This window comes from Mauremys mutica, chromosome 5 (assembly GCF_020497125.1).
Source record: "Mauremys mutica isolate MM-2020 ecotype Southern chromosome 5, ASM2049712v1, whole genome shotgun sequence".
Classification (NCBI taxonomy): domain Eukaryota; kingdom Metazoa; phylum Chordata; order Testudines; family Geoemydidae; genus Mauremys; species Mauremys mutica.
This window is the reverse complement of record NC_059076.1, coordinates 78,313,503-78,339,407: the sequence shown is the minus strand read 5'-3', so window position 1 is coordinate 78,339,407 and position 25,905 is coordinate 78,313,503. Positions and strand designations below refer to the sequence as shown.

The 25,905-nt window shown below is 43.3% G+C and overlaps 1 protein-coding gene across 3 annotated transcripts in view; it reads left to right on the top strand.

Moving 5' to 3' along the window:
* Positions 1 to 25,905, top strand: part of VEGFC (vascular endothelial growth factor C) — a 187,202-nt gene that overhangs the window by 47,450 nt on the left and 113,847 nt on the right. Inside the window, exon 1 of one of the 3 annotated variants that reach the window (XM_045019470.1) lies at positions 7,128 to 7,948. The exons of 1 other annotated variant lie outside the window; for it this stretch is intronic. In XM_045019470.1, coding sequence (XP_044875405.1) covers positions 7,805 to 7,948 — 144 coding nt within the window. In that variant the 5' untranslated portion in view covers positions 7,128 to 7,804. Of the gene's footprint in view, positions 1 to 7,127; positions 7,949 to 8,463; positions 8,545 to 25,905 lie in introns of those variants that run through there. One more of the 3 variants, XM_045019473.1, reaches the window with a different exon arrangement.

The following is a 25,905-nucleotide window of genomic DNA, read 5'->3' as shown; positions in this document are numbered from 1 at the left end:
GCCTTTTGGGGGAAAATTTCCAAATACAGGTAGACACCTAAGTAAGGAAAGAAAATGAGCAGTCTGGCATAAATTTCACTTTAAAATAATATTTTCTTTAGTTTAAAGGGCTTTGATTAATACTTAGGCTCCTTTGAAAATCCCAGCCTAAGGAAAGCTAGGTGTTCAGCTCCTATTGAAATTCAATGGGATTTAGGTGCTTAGCTCCCTTGGGCTGCTTTGAAGATCCTAGACTAAAATGGTGGACTGTAACAGTCTGGAAGAAACAGTAGTCTGTCACATTAAACAACACCCATTACAGAATGGTCTGTACACAAGACTGCTGGACAAATTTGTTAGAGGTGTCTTATTATTATGTATTTTAAAATTTGTGCATGTCTATAATTTATCAGGTGGCAAATAGTGGTTCCAAAGAGCTGTACAGTAAATAATGTATGTATAACTTCAAAGACATGTCCGGGGTGTGCTGTGGGAAGGTGCAGCACATCAGAGCTCTACTCTGCCTAATCCTTCACTGGCATAAGACCAGTGGTGTAAGTTCGAGCTGCTCTCTTCTAGCTTTGGCTTGCACCATGACCACATAATTCAGAATCAGTGAGCCTCAACCAGCTCCATGACAGCCTCACCACCACCACCGTGCTTGAGTGCAGCTCAGACGCAGCTGAAAATCCACTACCATTTCAACCCACTGCGCCCCAAGACTAGCGCACATCTGCCTTTGCCAATAATAAATAAAACTGAAAATAATTTTCACATATAGTAATAGCAGCAAAGAGTCTTGTGGCACCTTATAGACTAACAGATGTTTGGGAGCATGAGCTTTCGTGGGTGAATACCCACTTCATCGTGGTATTCACCCACGAAAGCTCATGCTCCCGAACGTCTGTTAGTCTATAAGGTGCCACAGGACTCTCTGCTGCTTTTACAGATCCAGACTAACACGGCTACCCCTCTGATACTTGACATATAGTAATGTTTACATCTTATCCCTCTGATGTAAGTGGCAAAGGCATAGGGAGAACTTACTGCATTCTGATTGTTTCGAAAATTATGCCAAATTATTAAGCAGAAATCTTAAACTAAGGAAAAACCAGTATTGGAGAAACCAACAGTTAAAACAAGCACCATGACACACCGTAGAAGGAAAGTGGAATGAAAAAACAAAGGTAATCAGAGTTGCACCTACTCACATCAGGACTGAATTTGGCCATCTGTTGAACAATTATACAGGAATTTGTTTTCAATTATTCTGGGGCTTGTTTTCCTCTGTTACATTCCAAATACATTTTATAAACGCTAGCAGGAAAAAGATTCTGAATGCATTCTGTCTCTCTCAGTAAATTGTCAGTTTGAAGAGTAACACACTGTTGGATATGTAATGTGATGTGTGTGGTAGTCATGTGCTATTGACTACTAATATTTTTCTGTTGATTTTGAAGTTATTTATATAACAACATGGCTTTGATGATACACAGACTGTACACATAGACTGTGCAGAATGTTCAGCTAAGGAGCAGTACAAACTCAAGAGCAGTACTTTTTATTGCTTAGATTTAAGGTTATGACTACAACCAGCATTACATGCAGAAATAGTCAGTTTATAGGAAATCAAACCAATATTGCCCACATACCAATGCTTGTACAAGGCTTATGACACCACTAGAGAGAAGCTACATTAAAGAGAAGCCTCCATCCCTATTGTGGGACAACTGAAGACAACCCAAGGCCAAACACACAGCTCTGGGAAAAGATGGGTGTCAGTGTCTGCATTGCTGCCCTCCCCCAGGGATTCCAGCTCAGGAACAACTTTAAAGATTTGTAGTGGCCCCATGAGTGGAGACTACCCAAGTGCTCTGCTGAACAAGCACTTCCCTTGAGCATGCTGGCCAGTGCTGCCTATTTGTGGGTTGCACCAGCTGGCTCCAGTCCTTTAGTAAGGCAAGGATTCAGGTGCCTTTAGACCTCTGACCCTCACCATTCACTGGGAATTTCCACTGCGAGAGGCGTTTTGACAGCTTCAGAAAGAGGAAAACTAGGACTGAATTGAATCTAAAGAGAATGATGTAATTCAAAGCATGATCCTGCAAGCCCTTGAATGCAGAACTCACATCAAGGGCTTGCAGGATCAGGACCTTAATGATTATCACTGGTGATTTTAAACAAGTACAAGTTTCCAAAACAAAACAAAAATAAATAAAATTCCCAGATATTATAGACCAAGTTATCAGTCTAAATATCTTAGATACCACTTCTGCAAAACAATTTTCTTTCTTGTTGAATTAAAAGGCTCATGGCAATTTCTTCTTTAGAGAGGAGTAATGGATAAATCTACATTCTAGAGTCCATGACTAGCACAGATGCATAGTGCAGTTTCTCCTTGGGCATGATTTACTTCACACCATCCTGATCCAAACCCCACGGAAGTCAGTGGAAAGACTCCCAGTGACTTCAAAGGGTTTTAGATCAGGTCTCAAACGACTAGGCTCAGGATCCTAACTTGGATCAGGCAAGGTAACACTAAATACTGAGCCAGCCAAAAAAACTACCCTTTTAAATCAGAGAGCGTGAAGAAGGAAAGAGAGTGCATTAAGCACACAAGCAGTAAAATGGTGTGGTACGTTTAAATACTTCCTTTCTATAAAATACACAAAAGAGATAATGGGGGAACAAAGAAGTCCAGACTGAACATCAGATTTCACCTTTAACTTTGCTGTTGTGACAGCATCTCAGGTATTTTCCCCTGTGTAATAGGCACGTTTCTCAAAGTTGCAAAGAAGCACAGAGAAACATGAAAGGAAAGAATGTCATGTTTCTCTGTGCTTCTTTGCCCACTTTGGGGCATTCAAACACAAAGGGACAGATACTGTGAAACGACAAGTAATTTTCAGTGTCTTGATTTTTGGGTGCCCAACTTAAGGTGCCTTTTAAAAAGGTCTTTTTTTCCCCCCAGAAGTTGAATGCTCAGCACTTTCTGAAAATCAGGCTTCTTTGAGGCATCTCAAGATGGGCCTCTGAGAAAGGAGGCACTCAAAATCACTAATGACTTATGAAAATCTTGGCTAACATCCAGATTTTTTTAAAAAAATCCTTTGCATAGACACAAAGAAAAAGAGTGGTTGGAGGGTGGGGGAGGAGAAGTGAGTCTTACAACAACACTTTCACCTTTTGGAACAACTCCAAAAAAACACCCCAAGGTTCTTTTGATTTGCAGAGCTCAGGAATTGGGCTGTCTGTTTTTTGTTGAGCCTTACATTATATATAAACTAAATTAAACTTGCTAGTGAGAAATAAAGATCTTGTGTGTTAGAACAAAAGCAAAACAGCATTACTTGTCTTTTTTATCTCTTGGAAATACCTCAGTTTATAAAATATGTGAGTCTATTTAGAGACAGAATGCAATTTAATTTTGAATCTAAACAAAAACTCAGTGACTAGTTGAGACTTAAACACAAGGAAAAATGAAAATCACAAAAGAAAATTTGACCACATAAGATTCTTAATTCTATAAGTTCCACAACCACAAGCATAAAACCAAGTTATAATAACAAGCTACTGACTTTACTGCTACTGCTGTAGATAGACTTCCTCAAATCCCACCCTTTCAGCTCATGTTTCCTTATTGCAGTTCCCATATGACATTTCCTATCATTGAGGTATCCTGCTTCTGAAATGTGCATATGTTTCCACAACTGTTTTCTATCTCCATTCATTCAGATGGAACGTGGACATATCAGGTATGTCTAGACACAGTAAGGGAATGTGCTTGACAGATGTACCTGGTGTATTAAAACACCAAGATGGTTGACATTTGGATTTTTTTAACACTTCTTAAAACAATACATTGAGAAAATTGCTTGAAATTGGTTCATATAAGATTCTGTTTGTTTGCTAATCATAGTTAGTATTGCAGCTACAAAGTAGTGGTGGGCAGACTGAAAAATGGCCATGTATGCCTTCACTTATATCTTATTATATATTATATGAAACTCACTTCTGTATGGAAGGCCAGTACAAGGCCTATGCGCTATTAAGTCCCACTGAAGTCCTTAAGTCAGCTACTGGCCTTGCACTGGTTCACTCCATAGGAGTGAAATTCATCCTTACTTATGATGTAGATATCTTACTAATGGTATAACATTTTTTTGTTTGGTTGAGGGTGTGAGGAGGGGTAAATACTTTTAAGTACTCAATAGCAACAAAAAAAATTCAAAATAAGCAATTCTATATTTTCAGATTTTGTGAGTTTTCACGGCAGATTTAATGCCAGGGAAAATCAGGGTTATTCTGTTGTTTACTAGACATCAATATCTGTTGCCAGGTTTGGGCAAAAAGCCCATAGCCAAGATCCAAGTTTGACTTTCTTGACCAGCTCAAAGTAAACCAAATATCGATCAGTTACTCTGAAATCTCTGGATACTTGGTTGTAATGCGTCCTTCTCAGATGATTAGATGAAAAGATTTCCTTGGGTTTGCTGAAAATGTAACTTTTTAATGGTTTTTGGTTATTTTATTCATGCTATAGCATAATATATGATTGTACATAATACTGTATATAATTGCTAGCGAAAAAGGATTTTATGATTTTCTTATTAATTTAGTATCAGAGGGGTAGCCGTGTTAGTCTGGTTCTGTAGAAGCAGCAAAGAATCCTGTGGCACCTTATAGACTAACAGACATTTTGCAGCATGAGCTTTCGTGGGTGAATACCCACTTCTTCGGATGCAAAAGAATATAAATATATGCATCCGAAGAAGTGGGTATTCACCCACGAAAGCTCATGCTGCAAAACGTCTGTTAGTCTATAAGGTGCCACAGGATTCTTTGCTGCTTTTATTAATTTAGCTGTTTAAAAGTTTGTATGTTAACTTACAAATAACAGAAAACGGTCTCTAGTTCAGCTGAAAAAAATACAGCGTGAATTGAAAAAAGGTGTTGAGAAAGAACGGTTTAGCAGCCAGTCCAAATCACCAGTGGCATATCTCATTATCTGCATAGAGAGGATACAAAGCAGGGGTTCTCAAACTGGGGGTTGGGACCCCTCAGGGGGTCACAAGGTTATTACATGTGGAGTCGCGAGATGTCAGCCTCCACCCCAAACCCCACTTTGCATCCAGCATTTATAATGGTGTTATAAATGAAAAACACTTTTTAATATATTTAAGGGGGGGGTCACACTCAGAGGCTTGCTGTGTGAAAGGGGTCATCAGTACAAAAGTTTGAGAACCACTGATACAAAGCATCTACAGTTGGGGATGAGAAGACATGTAAGATTTAGAACTGGTGGATTCTGCAAGGTCTAGGAATTTTGGCCTCTATCTAGAAGAGTTAAGCCTGTGATTAACTTTACACTCTGGAGTCATCCCATTTAACTCAATTGTACTACTCACATGCATTAAGTTAAGCTCAAGTGTATGTCTTTGGAGGATTGGAGTCCTGATTGCAAAGTCAAAGTACAGACAGAGAATGAGTCTGTAAAAGGAGCTGGGAAAATTCTAAAGCTGGGAACTTAGAATAACATGGGTTGTGTTGTGTCCTGACTTAGTTTTAGGGAATTAAGAGTTGGTCCTTGCCTGAGACTCAGAGACTGGAATAGCTGGATCTAAATATATGTCAACAAAGTAAAATTATGGTAACTATGGAAGGCCTGGTCTGTTCCCACATAAGTTATGATTTGGAACTCTGGAATTTTTAACTGTGTAAATTTCAGCTCTTTCCAATTATTAAAGCTCAAGTTTAAGGTACAGCATGGGGGGAGGGAGGAGGGCATTTGCTTTTATTAACAAAGGATGCTAGAACACTACTAGAAAATCCTTTACCTACAGATGGATTATATTTACATAAACATATTCCTTTCACTTATTTTCAAAAGTTTTCATATGTCAGTAGCTCTTCAATAGCACTGTTGACATCAAGGGAAAAGTAGTATGTAAGGAATACAACCCTTTCCTTTCACACACCCAAGACTTAAGCAAAGTATGTATCACCTTACTTTCATTAGAAATGTGTGGTTTTAAAAAGGCATTATTTTTTAACCACAGCTTCAGTGAAATACAGTACCAATATACTTCCGATTGGGCAGCTTCAGTTTGAGGCAGGGCCGGCTTTAGGCCTATTCCACCAATTCCCCCGAATCGGGCCCCGCACCCAGTGAGAATCCCTTCCCTGGCTAGAGGAGCCTTTTTAATTTTTAACTCACCTGGCAGCGCTCCGGGTCTTCAGCGGCACTTCGGCTGCGGGTCCTTCACTTGCTCTGGGTCTTTGGCGGCACTTCGGCGATGGGTCCTTCAGTGCCGCTGAAGACCTGGAGTGAGTGAAGGACCCGCCGCCGAAGTGCCGCCAATGACTTGGAGCACCGACCGGTGAGTACAAGCCCCACGTGTTTTTTTAATGTTTTTTTTTTTTAAATCATCCCTGCTGGGGCCCCATCGAAACTGTTCGAATTGGGCCCTGCACCTCCTAAAGCCAGCCCTGGTTTGAGGATTGCTCCAATTCTATTTGAAGAAGCACAGCACAGAAGAAAGATATTGATGAGTGCCTCTTCTCAAGGTGGCAAAATCTTGCTTGGGCCATCGGTTAAAAAAAAAAGAAAAGAAAAGAAAAACAAACAGCGCCCTCAATCCTCCCCATCTTAGTTAGGCAAATATGCCCAGTGACTCCTTTCTAATAATGGATCTGAAGTCAATGGGAATTTTGCCTAAGGCCTTCGATTTGTCCATTTGTGATGTAAGCAACTCTATGCACTAACATGACTGCTGCTGAAGGCTGAATAAAATACAATACATAAACTTCCTAAGAGTTTGGTCCTGCAGCCAGTGGTACTTTGGCCTATGAAGAAAGGGAGTGCAGAGTTGAGGCTACAATAGTGCGGGCTGTTTAATAGGTGTTTGCAAAGCGCTTTGAGATCCTGGCACGGGGCTTAGCACCTGGCATCAGTTTGAGACTTAGCACCAGTTGCCCCCATGCAGTTGGCTTGGTCTGCAGCCTCCTTGCACCTTTCAGGGCTGCAAATCGGAGGGGGGTAAGAAAGGTGCGACGCTGCCAGCCGCGGGAGGCAGGTCCCGGCTCGAGGGAGAGGCCGGCGCAGCGTGTGGCCCCATCTTGCCGGCTTGCCCGGAGCAGGCGCGCGTCTCCCGTCTCACATTTCCTCAGCCCCGGGAAAGGCGTTGCACGGCGAGTGGCTGCTTGTGGGAAGCGCAGGAGCGGGGGGGGCTCACACCCTTTCCTCCCCGCCCTCCCGCCGCCAGCCAGTCGCTCAGCCTCAGAGGCACAGGCAGAGGGCGCCTGAGCCATGTCCGCCCCCTGCGGCCGCTGTGCCGCTCAGCTCCACGCGTTGGGGAGGCTCCTGCACCCCGGACCCCGCGGCCGCTGACAGGCGTCCTGCGAGCCAAGGCAGGAGACTGAGTAGAGCGGCTCTGTCCCCCGGCGCCGGCTTCGCCTAGTCCATGGGGCTGCGCTGCGTGTGCGCAGGCAGGGGGCTGCTGCTGCAGCAGGAGGAAGCCCCGTTGGTGTGAGCAGCTGCCTCACCTCCCTGCTCCCGAGCGAGCCCGGCTCGGATGTCCGGTTTCCTGCTGGCTTTTCACCTGGCAAACTCCAGCTAACTTCGGTGAGCAATTGCAAAGCGTCCGGGCACGTTGCGAGCTCCCTTGCAGGCAGCTGGTGCTGCTGCATCTTCTCCATCCCAGGGATTCTGCCGCCTTGGATATTGGGGGGAGGCAACCAACAAAGCCAAGGAGCCTCACGATTCCCCGTACACTCCTCAAGCTCCCCCCGCCCCGCCACGCACCCACCCTGCCATCCTTGCACAATGCACTTGCTGGGATTATTCTCTCTGGTTTGCTATCTGGCTGCTGCTGCTCTGCTGCTGGGACCCAGGGAGCCGGCCACCGCCGCTGCCTATGAATCCGGGCAGGGCTACTACGAGGAGGAGCCCAATTTGGGGGAAGCAAAGGTAGGTGCAACTTCTATGCCCTTGCCGCAGATGGGACACCCCTTTCTGAGGCATGTGACTCCTGGATCACTTTGTTTGCAAGTCCTTTCACGGGAGGGGAAAATATTTGAGGGAAATCTTCTAATGTTGTGGTTCTTCACTAGGCTTTTTGGGGCGGGGGAGGCTTTGAACTTTACAAATTGGTGGATTGTTGCAGGTGATACAAATCTCTTTAAAATAAATGGAGACACCTGATATTAAGAATTAAACCCAGAGACTCAGCTCACGTAATAAGTGAATGTAGCGATCACCCTTTTTATTGTTGCTCTTGTATATGGGTTGTACAGTGTTCTCAGTGCTGTATAACGGAGAAGTATCCCCACTTCTTGCCCCCAAGGAATTGACAATCTAGTTCAGTCACTAGCAAACCAAAATCTTCTGTTATGCAATTGGCTTGGTGTTGGCAGTGAGGTGGCTCACTGATATATTTGAAGTTTTTTCGTCAAGGGCAAAGCTGCAGGGTGCCATGTGGGTTTGTGTCCTTGGAGTGGATGCGTGTGGATTCTTGAAACTTTCCGATTTGGATCTAAGTTTTTGGGGTGCATTTCGAGAAGCTGGTGTGTTTGGGAATGATATGATGGGAGGCAAATACATAGGAATAATAACAAAACCTCATATTGTTTCTATCTTCTGGAGGTCTGTTTTGGAGTTTCTGAAATCTGTAATGATTTACTGAAGGACAACATGGTTTGCGAGGGTGTAACTTGACCCTTACATATGAAAGGGCTGCCCGGACATACAGTTACAATTTCAGAGAAATTCTTGGTTTCCCCTGCAGAAGATCTTACATTTGTATTCATTTGTATTAGTATCTTCAGATCCTTAATTTAGAATGTAAGTACCTTGGAACTAGCATTATATCTTGTGCAGCTAGCTCCCAGCATTCTGTCCATGCAGAAAAAGGACATATTTTTAATTCATTCCAGTGTGGAAAACTAGACCAAAATATATTTAACATACAGAATATATACCTTCACTTTGAAGTTGGTTGTTGTTTTTGATCTGTTTGACACAATTAGCTTTATTGAACATATAGTCTAATACTGTTTATACAGGTTTCATAAAAGGTCATATCAGGCTTATAAAACATGTTACAGTGTTGACACAGAAAAAAGATGGTTATGTATATTTGGTTTATAATGCATATTAGTTACTTACTAATATTATGTTCAAGCTGTAGACTCCATGTATTGCATGCATTCTTTGTTTTGCATTTCTAAATATACACTAAAATTCTGTATGAAAGAAGTTACTGTGCATGCTGTACCACTTTAACGAAGTCTGGACGTTTTATAACCCCTTGGAATTTAGAAATTTATATTCTTTTAATTTTAAATGCTAAAAATTAGTCAAACTCTATTATGAGCTAAATGCTTGTCAAATATTTTTAAATCCAAGTAATTTAAATCCAAGTAATATGAACACAAAATCAATCAACTGGTTTTATCACTAATGCTATTTCTAAAACTTTTTGATACAGGGGAAATGCAATCCTTCCTAGTTAAATGGTATAAACCAGTTATTAGCTCAGAGTTGAATTGATGACTGAGTTATAAACCCATGAAAGTACTGTATCATAGTTACATTGATAATGCTGAAATAAGCATGTTGGTTTCTAAAAGTGCAGGAGCAACATACATCTGGTAGAAGAGTGAAGAAATACTCCTGAAAGTTGAATATTGCTGTATGTATACATGCCCATGTTATAGGTTATCCATTCTGTTTCTTACAAGTTTTAAAGTGATTTCAGAATCTTAAATAGTCACCATTGTGCCGCAGTTTGCAAAAGTACCAGGGCTTAGTGGAAAACTTGGAACAATGAGGAAACTGAAGGAAGAAAGAATCAGAAATGGGAAGCGGGTAGGAAAGCAGGTGTCAGGTTGATCATATTAACAGCAAAGATTTTTGTATCTGACTAGAGGTGAGGGGTATAGGGATAGATGCTGTGTTTGTGCCTCATCTTTAGGGTTTAATCTGGCAAGTTTTAGGCACCTTAGATGCTCTTACTCATGAGTAATCGTGTTCATTTCAGTTGGACTACTCTGGTGAGGAAAGTCTGCAGAATTGGGTCCCCATTAACTGTTTCTCCCTGTGAGATGAGAGAAGGTTTCAGTGAATCTGAAGGAATTAAAAAAGATTAGATAAATAAACTGTACATAATCATATTTTCCTTGAAATAATTATGTTGTCATCATATACGTTATTTACTTGAACTTTCTCAACTCATGGAAAATGACTGCCTCTTGTCTTCATAGGTAATACTTAGTCCTGCCATGAGTGCAGGGGACTGGACTAGATGACCTCTCAAGATCCTTTCCAGTCCTATGATTCTATGATTTGTGTGGGTTAACTGAAATCATTTTAACTTTACATTACATATCCTTTACTATTACATAGGAAGTTGAGATGAGCACATATAACTACACTGTCTTTTTCTAAAACTTTTACTATGATAGTTTTGTTCCCATTGATATAAAAGTATACAGAGGTCTATACTGTTTTCAGTGTAGATGACAGTGAAAGTTGGAACTTGTCCTAGACATTTGCAGTTAACTGAATGTCAGTTATAGATAAATAAGTCATTTTTCATATATTGCTGCCTCAAGCACATGTGGTGCAGCAAGTAGACACTGATAAGCTAGAGCAATAGTGTCCAACCTTTTCAGCCTGAGGGGACTGTACTTTTGAGACAGATTCTCTTAGCATCACAAAAACAGAATTAACCTGCAAGTCCTCTGCTACAGATTCCCCCCCCTCCACCCCCCGGAAGGTGTACAGCTAGTGTAACTAGCCTCTGTGCTTCCCTCTCCACAGCCCTGGCATAGGGGGAGTGACTGAGGCATGTTATGCTTCAAATAAACCACAGCTGACTCATGGTCCCTTGGGAACCATTGCCAGCTGGGATAAGCTAGAACAGCCACTAGACTGCTCTAGTGGCAGAAAATCAGGGAACTGTAACTGGTGGTTGGTTCTTAGTTTCTCCACTTTCCCTCTTGTGGGGCTGTGTGGGGAAGGCACACCATTCTTTGCTAAGTGCTCCCCTAAGTTAAGGCATAACGAGTTTTGCTCCTATCCTGCTCCTCCTGGGGCTACCACAGTCCTTTAGAGAAGCAGACAGTGGAGCAGCCTGTGCGCCGCTCCTCACTCCCTGTGATCCAGCAGGCTGTCAACAGGGGAGCTGCTGAGCAGTGGTAGCAAGAAAGGGACAGCTATTGCTCAGAGCCCTTTCAGATTACATCAGAATTGATCCTGAAGCATCAATAAAAGTGGTGGGAGGCTGCTGGGAAGTCAGAACCGCTTACTACTTTCCAAGCTGATTCAAGTACTTCGGATTAAAATCACAGGCTCTGGCTCAGGAAACATATTTTCAATTCATAATCAAATAATTTTCTTTCTAACACAGGGACCACAATTTAGAGTCTTGATATTCAAAAGTGGCCCTGGCCTACAGGTGTCACACTGTGGTGCTAAAGAGAGTTTAAAAAGAAAAAAAGAAAAGTCTCTTGGTGAAAAATATGATCTAAAACTGTAGAGAAAGAGGGATTGATAGAACTGAACTCTAGGGGTATGTCTACACTACAGAATTAGGTTGATTTAATATGTCGATTTTTTTAGAAATTGATTTGATACAGTCGATTGTGTGTGTCCCCATTAAGCGCATGAAGTCGGCAGTGTGCGTCCACAGTATCGAGGCTAGCGTTGACTTTCAGAGCATTGCACTGAGTAGCTATCCCACAGTTCCTGCAGTCTCCGCTGCCCATTGGAATTCTGGGTTGAGCTCCCAATGCCTGATGGGGCAAAAACGTTGTCGCGGGTAGTTCTGGGTACATGTCGTCAGCCCCCCCGCCTGTGAAAGCAACAGCAAAAAATCGCTTCTCACCTTTTTTCCTGGGTTACCCGTGCAGACGACATACCACGGCAAGGATGGAGCCCGCTCAGCTCACTGTCACCGTATGTCTCCTGGGTGCTGCTGTCAGACACGGTACTGCAATGCTACACAGCAGCATCCCCTTGCCTTGCCTTGTGGATGGCAGATGGTGCAATACGACTGCTAACTGTTGTCGTTGTCCCGTGGATGCTCCTGGCTGACCTTGGTTAGGTCGGTCGGGAGCACCTGGACAAAAACGGGAATGACTTCAGGTCATTCTCTTCTTTAAGTTTCATCTGATAGAGATTCAATCCTGCCTGGAATATTATGCCAGCTGGAGGCTTCTGCCTCAGGCTGCTCTCCCAGTTGGCAGCACTGTGCACCTACCCCAGCCTACCCCTTGCTCCCATGGCTCATGAAGCCTGGACAGTAGTAAGGAGCAGTTCAACTATAGGCTGAGCAAGTGCAGAATGGTGCTAGAATGTGCCTTTGGACATTTAAAAGCTCACTGGTGCAGTTTACTGACTCGGTTAGAGCTCAGCAAAACCAATATTCCCATTGTTATTGCTGCTTGCTGTGTGCTCCACAATATCTGTGAGAGTAAGGGGGAGACGTTTATGGCAGGGTGGGAGGTTGAGGCAAATCGCCTGGCTGCTGATTACGCACAACCCAACACCAGGGCGGTTAGAAGAGCACAACAGGGCTCACTGTGCATCAGAGAAGCTTTGAAAACCAGTTTCATGACTGGCCAGGCTACTGTGTGACAGTTCTGTTTGTTTCTCCTTGATGAAAACCCGCCCCCTTGGTTCACTCTACTTCCCTGTAAGCCAATTGAGACCTCTCCCATTTGTTCTCTGCTTGCAGAGGCAATAAAGTCATTGTTGTTTCAAATTCATGCATTATTTATTAATTCATCATACAAATAGGGGGATAACTGCCAAGGTAGCCTGGGAGGGGTGAGGGAGGAGGGAACCACAGGAGTGGGGTAGATGTAGGTGCACCCCCTAGAATGGCATGCAGCTCATCATAGAAGTGGCATGTCTGGGGCTCTGACCCGGAGCGGCCTTTTACCTCTGGTTCTTTGGTAGGCTTGCCTGAGCTCCTTAAGTTTCACGCAGCACTGCTGCGGGTCCCTGTTATAACCGCTGTCCTTCATGCCCTTGGAGATTTTTTTTCAAATATTTCGGCATTTCGTCTTTTGGAATGGAGTTCTGATAGCACGGATTCGTCTCCCCATACAGCGATGAGATGTAGTACCTCCCATTCGGTCCATGCTGGAGTTCTTTTGCGATTCTGGGACTCCATGGTCACCTGTGCTGATCAGCGTGCTACGCTAGCTAAATAGGAAATGAAATTCAAAAGTTTGCGGGGCTTTTCCAGTCTACCTTGCCAGTGCATCTGAGTTGAGAGTGCTGTCCAGAGCGGTCACAATGGAGCACTCTGGGATAGCTCCCGGAGGCCAATACTGTCGAATTGCATCCACACTATCCCAAATTCGACCCAGCAGGGTCAATTTCAGTGCTAATCCCGTCGTCAGGGAACAGTACAGAATTCGATTTTAAGAGCCTTTTAAATCAACAAAAATGGCTTCATCATATGGACGGGTGCAGTGTTAAATTGATCTAATGCTGCTAAATTCGACCTAAACTTGTAGTGTAGACCAGGGCTCAAAGTATGTCTACACTGGCAGAGTTACATCGCCGGCAATTACAGCACTGCTCAGAGAGCGCTGAAGGGAAACCGCTGTTGTGTGTTCACACTGTCAGCTGCCTTCGCAATAGCGTATTCACACTTGTGGTACTTGCGTTGGTATTCGGAGCGGTGCACTCTGGGCAGCTGTCCTACAGAGCATCTCTTCCTCTTCTGCTGCTATGCGTTGTAGGAAGGCGGAGGGGGTTGTAGGGCTTCCTGGGTCCAGTCCCAGTGCCCTGTGATGCATTGCTTCGTATCCCAGCAATCCCTGTGTTTCCGTCCACATTTGGCACCACCTTTCAACTGTTTGTGTACTGCACACTCTGCCTCTTCGTTCTGCAGGAATGGATCCAGCACTGTTGACCAATATGCTGCTCACTCTCACTAGCACATCATGAGTGGCAGTGGAGTTATTCCTTAAACTACAAAGGCAAGAGGAGTTCAGCATTGATCTTGCCACGCGTAGTAGTTATGACACGAGATTGTTTGTGGCATTCATGGAGAGGCTGACCATAGTGGAATGCCGCTTTTGGGCTCTGGAAACAAGCACTGTGTGGTGGGATCACATCGTCATGCACATCTGGGATGACTAGCAGTGGCTGCAGAACTTTTGGATGTGGAAAGCGATATTCATGGGACTGTGTGATGAGCTCGCCCCAGCCCTGTGGCACAAGGACACAAGAATGAGAGCTGCCCTGTCATTGGAGAAGCACGTGGCAATTGCACTGTGAAAGCTGGCTACCCCAGACTGCTACTGATCAGTTGCTAACCAGTTTGGAGTGGGAAAGTTTACTGTTGGACTCATGTTGACAGAAGTCTGCCGGGCCATTAATCGCATCCTGCTCTGAAAGAACATGACTCTGAGCAATGTGCGTGAAATTGTGGTTGGCTTTGCACAAATGGGCTTTCCTAACTGCGGAGGGGTGATAGATGGCATGTATATTCCAATTCTGGCACCAGACCACCTACCCACCGAGTACATTAATCAGAAGGGGGTATTTCTCTATGATTCTCCAGGTGCTTATGGATCACTGTGGGTGTTTCATGGACATTACCACAGGCTGGTCTGGAAAGGTGCATGACGCACATATCTTTTGGAACACTGGCCTGTTCAGGAAGTTGTAAGCAGGGACTTTCTTCCTGGATCAGAAGATCACTGTAGGGGAAGTCGAAATGCCCATTCTGATCCTGGGAGACCCTGCCTACTGCTTAATGCCGTGGCTTATGAAGCCATACACGGGGAACCATGACAGCAGCAGGGAGCGGTTCAACAACAGGATGAGCAAGTGCAAAATGACTGTTGAGTGTGCTTTTGGCTGTTTAAAGGCTTGCTGGCGCTGCCTATATGGGAGGCTGGACCTGATCGACGACCATATTCCTATGCTTATCGTCGCGTGCTATACGCTCCATAATATTTGTGAAGGGAAGGGTGAAAGCTTCACTCAGGGCTGGACCGCTGAGGCTCAGCGCCTAGAGGCTGAATTTGAACAGCCGGAGACCAGGGCTATTAGAGGGGTGCAGCGTGGGGCCATAAGGATCAGGGATGCCATGAGGCAGCAATTTGAAGTTGAAAGCCACTAATATTTGTTGCTATGCTTGGGAGTGCAGTGCTTATAATGCCAGGCGGTGATTGTGATTGGTGCAGACGATGTGCTGTGAAGGTTTAAGAAAATTGCCTGTTGCTTTGCAGGGCTCTGTTTGCTTTCAATTAATGGAATAAAGATTGTGTTCAAACAAAAACAATTATTTTATTTAAAAACAACAACCGGAGGAGAGAGACAAACAAGAAAACACATCTGCACCATGGGGGATGGGGGAAGAGAGCATCTGAGGAGGAGGTGGGGTCCCCGGATGGTTAAAGGTTTGTGTATATGCAGGTATCATATGCAACCTTGTCCTTTGGAGTACATTGCAGTGGGTACTGTACTTCAGCAGGGCTAAACTGCAGAGGGCCAGGTGTTGAGTGCAGTGGGTACTGGGAGTCTGCAGGGCTGGACTGTGATGTGGCAGGAGTGGAATGCAGCGGGTACAGCCTGGAGCCAGGAGGTTGATAAGAGTCTGTTGGCGGTGTCTGGAGGGCGCATGGGAAACGTTTAAGAGCCTCTCCATGGCTTTGTTCTGGCGTGCCACATTCTCCTTTTGGTCCCTCTTCTCACTGTCCTGTCACTCCTTCAATTCTTGTTTTTTGGCCGCAGAGTGCATCATGACATCATGCAGAAAGTCCTCTTTAGTTTTCCGTGGCCGCTTTCTAATTCTGTGCAGCTGTTCAGCCGGCAATAACAAAGAGGGAGGCTGGGCTCCTAAGGTCATATCTGTAAAGCCAAAATGTAACGTTTTACAGAAGCAGTATTGTTTGCAACACACAGACCACTGATTCAGTGATTTAAAACACAGCCACTATTCACATACCTGTCACTAACTGGCTGAGCCCAAGCAAGCACCTATGAGCCACGAGACCCCCAAAATGGTGAGTAACCGCAGGGGCAGGGGAAGTCAGTGTTCCAGGACCATACTGTACACTGGGCACGTGGTTCTTGGGGAGAGCCAGCACTGTGTGTGGGGTGGGGGCTTATAATCATTACTGTCCCCACATTTTCCCCAGGCTGTGTTCATTATGGAAGATATCTCGCTGCTGAGGGTGAGCAGGGAATCAAGAGAGGGTCTTCTCCAATACTGCCGCTTCCACCCTGGCCCTTATGCGGCTTGTCTATGTGCAGCAATGGTCGCCCCTCCTCTCCCTTCCCCCCTCCTGCCCCGTGATGACAGAGTGGTGCAGGAAAGTTACCCATAATGGGGCAAGAAACAAAGCAGCTCTGCCAAAGAACCTGCTGCAGTAGATTGCCCAGTATCTCCATGAGAGTTTCATGGAGATTGCTGAGGTAGATTCCTGTGAAGTGAGGGAGTCGATCAACACCCTGTTCTGCTGCTCAGACTAGGCATGTGGTGGTATGTACATCATACAGACACAAGCCTACTTTCTTCAACCCCCTGCCTCCAACAACTCGCTTCAGTGATTCCCAAATCAAAGCCACTTACCAGGGGCCTCTTCTCCTGTTTGTGCTTTGCCAAGCTCTGCCAGCTGTGTCTAGCTAGCCTCCTCTGGGATAGAGAAGAGTTCTGGGCTGCATGCATCTCTGACCTCTGAGTTGGCCTCTGCCTCTGGATCCCCACTCCAGATCCTCGTCCAAGATTTCATCCTCCTGGCTCGGTCCACTCTCGACTGGCACGCGAGCCACTGAAGTATCCACAGTGGACTATTCTCACTGGAGGTGGAGTCACCACCGAGTATCACGTCCAGCTCTTTGTAGAACCGCCAGCTCATGGGCGCAGCACCAGAGCAGCAGTTTGCCTCTCATGCCTTGTGATAGGCATTCTGCAGCTCCTTCACTTTAACCCTGTACTGCAGTGTGTCCCGGTCATGGCCCCTTTCTGTCATGCATCGTGAAATCTGTCTGTAGGTATCATAATTCCTATGGCTGGAGCACAGCTGGGACTGGACAGCCTCCTCTCACCAAATGCTGATGAGGTCCAGCAGCTTGGCATTGCTCCAAGCGGGGGATCGCCTGGTCCATGGAGCAGGCATGGTCACCTGGAAAGATGCACTGCACACATCACCGAGCAAACAGGAAGGGGACTTTCAAAATTCCCAAGGAATTTAAGGGGTGGGGCTCACGGTTGGTCACCGGAGGGCAGGGCAGTAGAGTTCAAACAGATGACCAGAGAGGCGAGAACGGGACACCTCCCAGAGGCCAGTTGCAGCTCTGTAATCGACTAGAGTGTCTACACTGACACCACAGCGTTGTAGCCCCGGCACAGAAAGCTGTATGCTTCTCGTTGGGGTGGGTTTTTTTTACTGTCCTGCAACTACACAGTTTCTGTGCACTAAGTGGCTTGGCAGTGTGTACACCTTGGGAGTTACACTGCAGAAAGCTGCTTTACTGCACAGAAACTTGCCAGTGTAGACAAGGCCTAAGAAAATAATAGTTTATTGCAAATCCCATGAGACCAGATTCTCTTTACATTAGAGCAACCTCATTGAAGCCACTGGAGTTGCAGTGGTGTAAATGAGAGGAAAATTTGACCCATGTATATTAATGTTACTTTCATCAAAGCAAATTTTGAAAACTTTGCACTTGATTTTACTAGAACGGTTTTTGTAATGTTTTCCGACTTCTGTGTATGTTACACCTGCTTTCGTTATTTTATGGCTTTTAGTTTTATCTGACAAAATTATTCCCAGATATTCTCTGAAACCTACAGTAAACTCTATTCACTGAAACAAAACCTATTGATACATACAGACTTGTTCTCCATCAACCATGCACTCATGGAATCCAGCAGATATTGCTAGAGATTTTCTTTTTCAAAGAACTATAAGCATTCCTTTTCCCATAGGAGTGAAGTAAACAAATGTGAGCTTTAGCAATTGACCTCTTCTTTGCAGAGGGGGAAACAGTTGACTAGCATCAAATGTCTTGAAACTTTGGCTTCCTAGGGGAAGGAATACAATAGCACCTGTCAGGAAGATCTTGTGTGATTTTAATTTTATTATGGAATTACTCCTGTTCAGTACATAGCAAAAGAATCCATAATGTACAGTGAATCTATACTATACACACAAGAAGGATAGAGAACCAAATTCTTCTTTAAAATTATACCTATTCAAATCCATTTCTATCTGCGAAATGAACAGGAAATACTGCAATTTCAAAGCAAGAACACTATGACTGTGTTCTATGAGCATATATACATAAAACTACACTATAATATTTGGTAACATTAGATTCTGTGAAGGTGGTGAAATCAGTATGTGGGTGTTTTTCTTTGTATAAGAAAAGGTTTAAAAAGGCTTTTTAAAACTCTGTCCATTCTTGCAGTGTCATAATACAGTATGTTTCTGGCAATCAGCCAATGATGAGAACACCCCAAATCTAGTAATGCTGGTCTTGAGATACTTTCTGCAAATATGATGTAGGCTGACATAATTTGAATTTAGCTGGTAGCAAGTTAAAATGAATATGTACTATGGCTGTCGATTAATCACAGTTAACTCACACGATTAACTAAAAAAAAATCGCAATTGAAAAAAATTAATCGCGATTAATTACAGTTTTAATCACACTGTTGAACAGAATACCGTTTGAAATTTAGTAAATATTTTGTATGTTTTTCTACATTTTCAAATGTATTGATTTTAATTACAACACAGAATACAAAGTGTACAGTGCAGACCAACACATGTTCATTTTCATCATCTAAGTCAGATGTCACAAGCAGAAGGTTGATTTTATTTTTTGGTGGTTTGGGTTCTGTAGTTTCCTGCTTGGATCATTATCGAGCAGAGAACCCATCATCAGCTTGGACACGTCCTCTGGAATGGTGGTTGAAGCATTAACGGATATATGAATCTTTAGCGCATCTGACATGTCAATATCTTGCAATGCCGGCTACAACTGTGCCATGTGAACACTTGTTCTCACTTTCAGGTGACATTGTAGACAAGAAGCAGGCAGCATTATCTCCTACAAATGTAAACAAACTTGTTTGTCTGAGCGATTGGCTGAACAAGAAGTAGGACTAAGTGGACTTGTAGACTCTAAAGTTTTACTTTGTTTTATTTTTGAATGTAGTTATTTTTTGTACATAACACTACATTTGTAAGTTGAACTTTAATGATAAAGAGAGTGCACTACAGTACTTGCATTGTGAACTGAAAAATACTATTTTTTTTATTTTTTCAATGCAAATATTTTTTTTATATAAATGTGAGCACTGTACACTTTGTATTCTGTGTTGTAATTGAAGTAAATATATTTGAAAATGTGGAAAACATCCAAAATGTTTATATAAATGGTATTCTGTTATTGTTTAAGTGTGATAATCCCGATTAATATTTTTAATCACATGATTAATCACGATTAATGTTTTTTATCACTTGACAACCCTAATATGCACCATATACACCTTAACCATCCACAGTTTTGAAGCATGTAACTAAGTCCTAGCTTTTACCTATCAATATTTAGCTCCCTTTGATTGTAACCACTCCTAGAAACTCTTAGGTCATGTCTTCTTCTGTTTACACATATCCCCTTATGCATGAATGAAAGTTCTTACAAAAGGCTCTGCAGCCACAACAACCACCATATTGGTTGACCGTTCCAAAAGCGTGATAAGACCGTTCCCCTTTCTTCGAAGAAGTCTGACTTGGGAGGGATGATGGTATATTCTCTCTTACTATTCCCGGGTCCCCCACATACACTCACAGGGAAATGTTCTCTTATCCTATCTCTGATTAAACCTCTTTCCAGTGTGGCAGCTCCACATGATGTAACCCCATCATTGCTATAGTTCTCTGTGGAGCTTTCACAGGGAAGAATCTATAAAAGGATATGTGGAAGCCTGAGCTGTCCTCTCCCTCACCTGCCTCTCCCACTTCTCACTCCCATGACACATGAGCTTCCCACTGCCATCCTCAGATCCACAGGATGTAACCATGTAGGTACCGCTTACTATTTTGCACTCCTTCCACTCTGGCCTAATCGTACTTACTACTGAATTGGTCAGGTTGGGAAGAAGGGTTATCTGTATGGCACTAAGGGCCTGTACATACCTTACTCCTGTGTATAACGAGGGCAGCATTTGTCCATATACCGATACAAGTCCCTCAGCTCTGAGATGAATTTTGCCCTTTAAATGTTTACAAAAAATTTCACAACAGTTACGCAACAATTCTTAGCTTCATCCTTAGAGTGGAATAAATACATTCAGTTTGTCACTTGTTGCCAATTCTAAAGTTCATACTCAAAGGTAGCAATATGATCTCTTTACCCAGACAGGATTAGATTGATAAAGTACAGGACGTTCTCTCTCTCTCTCTCTTCCCCCCACCCCCCAAGTCTCTTTTTGCAATGGAAAACTTGAGTTCCCTTTCTCTTGTCCTAGTTTTAATCCCAGCTGAGACAGATCTTTCCTAATAACAGCTTATCCTAAAGAGCTGCCAATTTATATATAACGCAAAGTAGCTTTAACTACTTCTAGTGCATGGTCAGGATTAAAAATAGTGTGGACAGTGTGGATTTCAACTGCTCGCCCTACTCCAGCTTTCTCTGGGTTTCTAATCTATGGGGAAAAATATAGATTTGGTGGCAAAATATGCTATGCTACTTCTTTTTGTAAACTGCTTTATTGTTTATCTTGACACTTCAAAAGATCTATCCAGGTTTCTTGGTCCAGACTCTAGTCATCCGACTCAAACCAGTGCTACTTCAGGCACGTAGAGGTAACTTTATTTTCCTCATGACTGTGATTTGATTTTATTTTTGTCAGCTGTATCTTGTCTTTGTTTATGCTATTTTTTAAATTTATCTTAACTTATGCTTTGTGTCAGGCATGACCTGATCAGCATTAGGGATGCATTTTATAAGGTACGTTTTGAAGGTCCAATTCAATGCCCTTATTCAAGGAAAACTTAGTCCAACAGCTTGTTTGAGTAAAGATTGCAGCTCGTGGCTCTGTCCAGGTCTTGGTATGTATGTCTTCTGAAACATAATTGCAATGCATATTGAGTAGCTCATTTCACAGGAGAATCAATGATGAACACCTGTATTTCTGAGGGCAGAATGAAGCTTCCCGCAGTCCCCAGTGGCCTGGGATGGTGAGCCACGGCCAGTGGGAGCCATGGTCGGCCAAACCTGCCGATGCGGCAGGTAAACAAACTGGCCCGGCCCGCCAGGGTGCTTACCTTGGTGAGCTGCGTGCCAGAGGTTGCCGACCCCTTGTTTAGATGTTCATTTGCAGTATTATTTCTATAGTACTTTATTTGCAGTATTATCCTATTACTTTTATATTAAATATATCTTTTTAATATTTTAATATTCATCATTTGGAAAAAATGCAGAAACAAAAAACCAAGCCTAGAAAGAAAATCCTTTTGACAGGAACCGTTTTAAAGAAGAAATAAGTTTATGGAAGCAGAGTTTTTGTAAAAGCTATCTGAAGAGAATTGTTTCTCCTGAAAGAAGGGTAATTTCTTAATTTATCCATGAGAAGGTTGTGTGTTTGCTGGAACAGCTCAGTTTATATCTGGTTACTGTGCAGCCAAATCTTCGTTTATTTTAAAGTAACGTGAAGAGCCAGGTTGTAGCTGCCCCTGAATGGGCACGGAGGTGGGAAGATAAGCAGTTTCTAAACCTACCCACCCACCCCCGGCCATTCAGCAGTGGCTGGGGGATGTAGGCCTTGCTCCTTCCTAGCACTTTTTTTGGATGCTAGCTGACAAAAAGGGGATGAGAAGAGGTGGCTCGAGAGATGGGATCATGGCTTTGCTTTCCCTATGCACCACCCAGCGACAGCAGCCTGTATCATTCTGATCAGCAGCGTGGAAATGATCTGGGTCTTTATTACAACTAATAAGAATCTTGTCAGTTTCACTCTGCTGCTGATTTGACCAGCAATAAAGGCACTTATGATCCAGAAGAGAGGAGGACCTAAAAAAAACGGTGTAAGGGGGGAAAGGGATAGAGTGAAATAGCAAATACCTTTCTTTTCCCAAGCATCCAGGTACAGAGTAGTAGGATGGTAAGAGAGTATTCCCTTGACGCTCACAACAGCCTCTCAGCAACAGGAACAGCAGGGCCGGCCCACAACATTTTGGCACCTGAGGCAGGGAGCTCAAATGATGCCCCCATACCCTCTTGCTTGGGCCAAAACTTTGAAAGGTCTCAATTCTGCCTTCTTCCTGTCCTATTCCTCTCATGGTACTGCTCTGCTACCTACCCCAATAAAGGAGAACTAACAACTTAAAATGCCTTGTTCAAAAATTTTAAGCAACACTTAACTTTCAAATGCCTGAACAGCAAATGTGACTTTTCTTGTCTGCATAGTAAACACTGGCATTTTTATCTGTTTGAATAATCAAAGTGGTGCTTTCCGTGTCGTCTTGGCTGCAAAGATTTGAACTGCTTCCTGAAGGTCCACAGTCTGGGCCAGCTCATGCTCTATTGAGATGGTTGCAGGGCCAACCAGCCTCTCCTGTGTCATTGTGGAAGTGTAGATGTGTTTTTATTAACTTCAGCTTGGAGAAGCTGCGTTCTCCACTGGCAACTGTTACAGAAAGTGTTAGATATATGCGCAGAGCAACAAAAGTAATTGGAAAGAGGGTCATCTTATATGTGCACATATATTCCAGAACAGCCTTTGAAGTTGATCCTGCTGAAATGTATCTTGAAAGGGCTTTCAGTTCATCACCTAAATCACTCGCATCAATATCACACATGTGTCAACACTGTCTCTAGTGCCCTGCATTGCTGGTGTAGGTCTTCTTCAGGTATAGTGAGGAGTTTTGGAATATCATACAACATCCCAAATATACTGCTGTGTTCCTTGAGTTGCATGAAACTTTCTTCAACTGACTGTATTGCACAATCTAGCACCTGGTTAAAGAATTCAATTTTGAATTGTTGTTTGGGGTCTCTTATGGGATTATCCCGTGCCTTGTAATCAAAATGTCATCTTCTTCGGTGACTCTCTTGTATTCTTGAATGGGTGGGAAAATAGCTTCAGTGTGAAGTTCCTCTGCCAACTTCTGTACACTCTTCAGAACATTTTGAAATCCCTCATCTGACTGGTAAGACTGTAGGTATGACTTTGCTTTGTACAGTTGTTCCATTGCTCCAGATATATCAAGGTCAACACCTTGGAGTCTCTTGTTTACAACATTTATTTCAAACAGTATGTCATGCCATAACACTAAGCCACACAAAGATTGGAATTTATGTATGTTTCTGGTGACTCCATTTCCCTCTGCCACTGTTCTCCCACGAACAGTTCCTGTCATAGCATTATCCTCCATAATGGCAACTATGGCATCATCTGTCTTCCCAATTTGGTGTTTGATAGGCTTTATCGCCTATCCACTCGACTTTCCCATTGTGTGGCAATCAGTGGTTTCAGTGTCAGAGAGGATGTTCCCAGATGTTGCTTCAAAATTTGCCATCGATAAGTTGATGCAGAGAAAAATATACAGATGCTTTGAATTACATTAAAAAATTCAGCAGCCTCACTAGAAGCTGATGCTGCATCACTGACCACCAAGTTCAATGAATGAGAACTCCATGGGACAAAAAAAGCTCGAGGGTTTAACTCTCGGATCCGTGTCTGCACTCCTCTGTTCTTTCCTCTCATGTTGGCACCATTATCATAGCCCTGACTTCTCATGTTGGCTATCACAATTCCCGTATCTTCTAGCTTTTTAAAAAGCACATTTGTCATACTAGCTCCTGTAGTATCATCAATGTCAATAAATTCTAGAAAATGCTCTCTGACAGTCACCATTGCAGGGACATTTTCACTAGGTTCTGTTGCTGTTACAGAAAGTCATTTGTTCCCTATGGCTGATGTCAGGTGTGCAGTCCAGAATAACAAAGTAATATCTTGCTGACTCTAGATCTGCCACAATCTTCTGTTTGACTTCTGTTGCCAGTAACTGTATGATCTCCATTTTGAATTGTTTTTCCAAGGTAGTAGTTTGTGTGCATTTCTTGGTTAGTGACTCATCCTGGAGCACAGCATCAAATTCAGCCATCAGCTCCACAATTTTAAGGAAATTTCCATTGTTTGGCACATACAGCTGATCTGAAGTGCCACGCAGTGCTAGGTTTTAGGCAGCAAGCATTCTCACAATGGCAATGAGCCTTTTCAGAACATTTTGCCAGTAAAGAGACTCTGATGCAATCGTCTGCTGATGCTGATCATCTATGGTGGCCTTTAACCTTAGTCTCATCTCAAGCTCTTTCCACCTATGGAATGCTCTCTGGTGATTTGCTGCCTTCTCATGGCATGCCAGATTTCTAGCCAGATTTTTCCAGTCCTTTGTTCCTGTAGAACCCAATGTGGCTGGAACATTAGACTGGAAGAGTTTGCAACAAAAACAGTATGCAGCATTCTGGGTTTTTGAGTACATAAGCCATGGCCTCTCCACTCCGTCACCATTGAAGATTTCATGCCAGCAATGTGTTGGATGGAAACTTCTATTTTCATTGTCTTTGGGGAACATGAAGTTTTTCACTTGCTGTGGCCCATGCAGTACAAGGATGTCCCTCAGGCTACTGCTCATGTGGGTCCGCAGTCCTGGGTCACCTAGACTTAAGGAACTAACTCAGCAGCAGCTGTTTCTTGCGCTTCCACCACACTCTTCTCTGATCTATACTTTTCTTCAGGAATGTGCATGGTTACATCCATTTGTGATGGAGATATGAATGCTGCAGTAGCTGCTAGGTCACCTGCACTCTGACTAACTGGAAGATCTGGCATCTCCTCACCACTCACTTCCTCACTGGGGCTGGAAGGCTCACTGGGAACATTTGTGCCTATGTATCTCAGGAGAGCTCCTTCCTGCTTAGATAAAAAAGCTTCCTTTGCTTGCTTTCTTTTTCTGAATGCTGCCCCAGAGGGGCGTTTTCTTCTTTCACTCATGACTGCTGTTTTGTGCCAGCTATAGTGGATCTCAACACTCAATTGAAGGGGACAAATAAGCAGGCTGGTAGCAGGGCCTGAGAGAAGGAGGATATCAGCATCTTAGGGCCTAACTGGCTCCTACTACTTCAGTTGACTGCCTGTTCTCCTCAAGTGGGTTCAGGGAAACAGCAGGAAACAGGAAGCTCCCTGAGAAGCTGGTGTTAATCTGTCCAGGCTCATGGGGGTGCTAAAGAGGTACATAAGAAGCTCCTCCTCCTCTCTCTTCCTGTAGCTCCTGTTGCTTTCTATTATTCCCTCTCACCTTTTCTCCTGCCTGCCTGTTATGTCTCTTGTGCCCTCCTTCCTCCAGCATAGCACTCCACCATCTTTGTGCATCTAGAGCAGAGAGAATACATATGCACCAGAATACATATGTTTTTCATATAAGCCTTTAGAGAGTTGGTTTAGTACCTTCGCTAGTTGGTGTCTGGTATTTGTTTCAAGCCCCGAAGTACTTTATTTGGGTGACAAAAATGTTCATATGCTGAGTGAACTATACTTTTCAAAAATGTATTTAGAAAGTATCAAAATGATTGTTGCAGTTTGCTGATAGAGAAGTTGATCAGATCAGTTTGACAGGCCGCAGAGTGAAATGGTGGGATTAATACCCAAATATAAAACAATTCATCCTAATTTCAAAGTGCTTTTATGACTAGGTTAAGTCAGCACCTTGTTTACCTTATTACAGTCTTTTCAATTATATTCATTTTAGCATATTACATCCTTCATTCTTTAAGAAATGCCCATGTTTTATTGAAAAGTTGGAATACTACTTTAGACCTGTGTTTACTTAGAGATCATTATTTGGTGAATGGATGACTCTTATTACTTCCTTAGAATT